This window comes from Mus musculus, chromosome 10, assembly GCF_000001635.26.
Source record: "Mus musculus strain C57BL/6J chromosome 10, GRCm38.p6 C57BL/6J".
NCBI classification, from domain to species: domain Eukaryota; kingdom Metazoa; phylum Chordata; class Mammalia; order Rodentia; family Muridae; genus Mus; species Mus musculus.
Genome location: NC_000076.6, coordinates 129,499,348 through 129,503,461, shown reverse-complemented (window position 1 = coordinate 129,503,461; position 4,114 = coordinate 129,499,348). Strand labels below are relative to the sequence as shown.

Genomic DNA, 4,114 nt, shown 5'->3' with positions numbered 1-4,114 from the left:
CCTTCTCTTTGAATGAAACCACAATGTGCCTTACATTGCATGTACACATACACTTTGATAACTTTATATGTAACTTTAATTATTTTATTTGTATTTATTGCAGAAAGTGATAAAATAGACTAGCATCTAAATATATTTGTGGATGTACAAAACTATATTCCTTGTCATCATAACAGGGCATTTGGCTGGCAAAAAGTTATAATCATTAAGATTTAACTGATAATGAAACATAAGTAAAAATCATACAACCTATAATTCTCAAATTTTTTTCTTTGTCTCCAAGATAAACATATTTTCTGCAGTGTGTCTTTTTCACGTTGTTACAAATATTTAAACAGAAAATAATAGAAAAACGGAGATACTTCTGCATAAATAAACCCAGGGAGTTTACTAATGTAGAACAGCAGTTTGTCCGTGTTTTCCCCATTTTCCTAAATTGGAGTTGAAATCTTCAGATAAGATTTGCTAATCAAGAGGATAAATTTTCCTTTAGTCTCTTATTTTCTACTTACCTTCTTGTTTGCCTAAAGTTTATATTCATTTACTTAATCTTTTCAGTTTTCTCACACTTTGAATTTTCATTTTATATATCTGCTTAATTTCTTTATTCTACAAAGTCAACTTACATAGTTTTATTTTTACCAATTAATTCAATAAAAAACTTATAATCAAATAAAATATTACATAATTTCTGTTTTATAATGACACTAGTTTAAAATACTTTTGAATGATGTGAATATCTTTCCATGTGAGCACACTGAAAATAATTAGAACTTTAGATCATTCTTCTTCATGAGAATAATTATTTCTTTAACTCACATAGGAAATACATGGAGATCATCACATTGACCTGTGATTCAGATCAAGATGAAAACCAAGAAACTAAAAATCTAATTCTTTATCCGGTATCTAGTCAAACTCATAACTTCTCTCCCAAGGCAATTAATCTTCTTAATGAAACACAGGAGTTGAGGGACTCATTAACTACAGGACCAACCTTGGAACACTATTTTCATTTTCTTGGCTACTTTAAAAAGTCATTATCTTGACTATGAGTGTGGAGAAGGAGAATTCTGCAAAGGAGGCAATAGAAAGATGAAAAGCAGCATTGCATGTTGAATAATAGAAATTGTCAAAGACATTAGAAACTGGCATTCGCAATTTCCAGGATGATAAAGTGAGCAAGTCAGCACTCTATCATTCTGCTCATGTCAAGACTTTCTGTTCATTTGGTAGCCTGTTAGTAGGAATTATAATTATACTAGTAGAAATAATCTGAACCTAAAATCAGGACAACAAGGGGCCCTTAGATGTCATGACTTTCTACTTAAAATATTATTAGTAAAAATAAAGGCATTTTCATTTGAATAATCTGTTATTTAAGAGATAGTAACAAAGAATAAAATAACTTTCATACTTTTACCTATATCTTCCTTAGAAAAATAAATTTAGAAACTTCAATATATTTCACCTTATATTTCTATTTATTCTCTTTTGTTCTGTCTTATAAGTACAAAACATTTTAATAGATGTTGAGAAAGAGTCTATGTAGAGAAGGGCAGAGGTTTTCATTCAACTCTGCCCTCAGAGGTCCACTTTCCTTATGATCATGGTAAATTCTTTGAAGAAAAGAAGATTCTCTGGATCATGTTTTTGAAGGCTTGCTTCACTTGCTGGTTCCTCAGTGTATAGATGAAGGGGTTCAGGAGAGGAGCCACAGAAGTGTTGAGTACAGCTACTCCTTTGCTTAAAGTCACCCTCTCCCTTGCAGAAGGCTTAATGTACATGAAGATGCAGCTGCCATAAGAGAGGGAGACAACTATCATATGGGAGGAACAAGTTGAAAAGGCCTTTTTTCTCTGATTTGTAGAAGGAATTCTCAGAATTGTCCGAATAATATTTGTGTAGGAAAGAATAATTAATGTCAAGGTGACCATGAGTGTTACCACAGCTAATGAAAATGCCATGAGCTCGAGAAAGTGAGTGTTTGAGCAAGAAAGCTGCAAAATTGGAGAAGAGTCACAGATAAAGTGGTCAATTATGTTGGAGGCACAGAAGTCTAACTGTAACAGAAGGATAATTGGTGGAAAGATAATCATGAATCCTGCAAACCATGAGCTAAAGACAAGAAGAATGCACACACGGTTGCTCATGATTGTTGTGTAGTGTAGAGGTTTGCAGATGGCCACATAACGGTCATAGGACATGGCAGCCAGAAGGTAAAATTCTGTCACTCCTAAGAAAATGAAAAAGAATAGCTGAGCCACGCAACCATTGTAGGAAATAGTTCTGTCTCCTGTCACAATAGTGACAAGGAATCTGGGAATGCAGACAGATGTAAATGATATTTCTAGGAGTGAGAAATTTCGAAGGAAGAAATACATGGGTGTCATCAGATGGGCATCTGAGAGGGTGAGGATGATAATGATGAGGTTCCCAGTCACACTTAGCATGTAGGTAACAAGAAGAAATGTGAAAACCACAATCTGCCACAGTGGATCATCTGTCAGTCCAAGAAGAATAAAGTCTGTCACTGCTGTGGAATTTCTCATAATACTCTCTGCTTCTAAAGGCATTTCCTAAATAGATAAAGAAATAAGAAATCAACTTTGCTAATAAAGAAATGAACTTGCTACCTCTGTCTGGTTTATTTTACTTATCATACTGTCCATCAGATACAATTATGATGTCGTAGGTGTTAAGATGGCTATGTCTCCTTCGTAAAGCTGGATATTATTATACAATGTATATATGGACAGAAATAGCAGTATATATTATTTTATATTTACAACATAGTCAATATAATCCTAATATTTTCAAAGAGTATAAATTTGTAGTCATATAGGATAAATATGTGTAGATAACTTATGGGTAGTGTTTATATTAACTAAGGCATAGTTAATACTGTTGTATAGTTGACTAAAATTTACTTTGAGAGATTTTATGAACTCTTGCAGCATAAGGAAAAACAATAACTAGAAAATGATGAATAAAATAATTTTCTTTATTGCTGTAATTGTTTTACTAATTATATGTATCAAGACATACATTATATAGCTAATGAATAAAATACCTGGTTAAACAAATATATTTAAAAATTATTGTTGCCTGCATTATTTAAAAAATGGTTTTGTGGTAAATCAAACAAAATACTTTAAAATGCTCTGTTCTTACTCCTTTCATAATCACATCTTTGTTTTCTTCACCGTGCTCTCATATATTTTGTCACAAATATGTATCTACAGAATAGTTTCTGAAACAAGAAAATGCCCAAGAACTTATTTTCAGCATAGTATAGTTCTCTAAAAGATTTTTGTTTATAGTGCTTTCTTCTACATTTTTAAATTTCTCTGTCTTATCTTTCCTCTCTTCAAAACTTTATGCTTCTTAGCAATAACTCTGTGGTTTGGAGAAATGTGTTCCTGGTTTGCCCATGTGGACATGTCTGATAGATGAAAGACACTTGAGTCTAATTTCAGTGTTTATGCTGCAGGACATTTCTTGTCTGTTATAACGATTGTTTGTAGGAAATAATTACTCTATTATTGGATATGTTTAATTTACTACAAGTTTCAAGATAGTTTAATTCCTATCTTGAAACTATGCCATGACATATAAAGCAATACTTACAAAAATGACCTTATCTTATTTTGTCAGTGAGACAAGTCTTGTTATGTTGCCATTCTGGCTTTGAGTTCATAATCTCATGTCTCAGCGCCATGAACTCTGAGACTACAGATGTGTACTGCTACTCCAGGCTCTAATTTTACTTTTGAAAACCTTCAGTGTTCTTATCTGTTCTATTTTCAGTGCTGTAGAGCACTTTTGTGCAACATTGTTTATTCTCTTTTGTAAATAATAAATGACACAGTTCAACATTCAAGGTAACTTTTCAGGAGAGAAAGATTATTTTCCTTCTTCCATATTTTGCATCCATCATCACTTTTGATGTCATACAGATGTTTTTATTTTTTAACCTGTTCATTCATGCATGAAGTTATGTCAAAGTTTTAATTTTGCCCCTAAGTCCAGGCAACTTGCCCCAGTCTCCTCTGTTTTCTGCAAACTTTACAAGTGTTACTGTTGTGATGCAGAATAGTATTTTATCGGCATT

General features: G+C 32.5%; 1 protein-coding gene across 1 annotated transcript; it reads right to left on the bottom strand.

Annotated features, from left to right (window-relative positions):
- Window positions 1–1,607: 1,607 nt before the first annotated feature.
- Olfr790 (olfactory receptor 790) lies at window positions 1,608–2,576 on the bottom strand. The gene has a single exon (NM_146933.1). The coding sequence runs from the start codon at window positions 2,574–2,576 to the stop codon at window positions 1,608–1,610; it is 969 nt and encodes a 322-aa protein (NP_667144.1).
- Window positions 2,577–4,114: the final 1,538 nt, after the last annotated feature.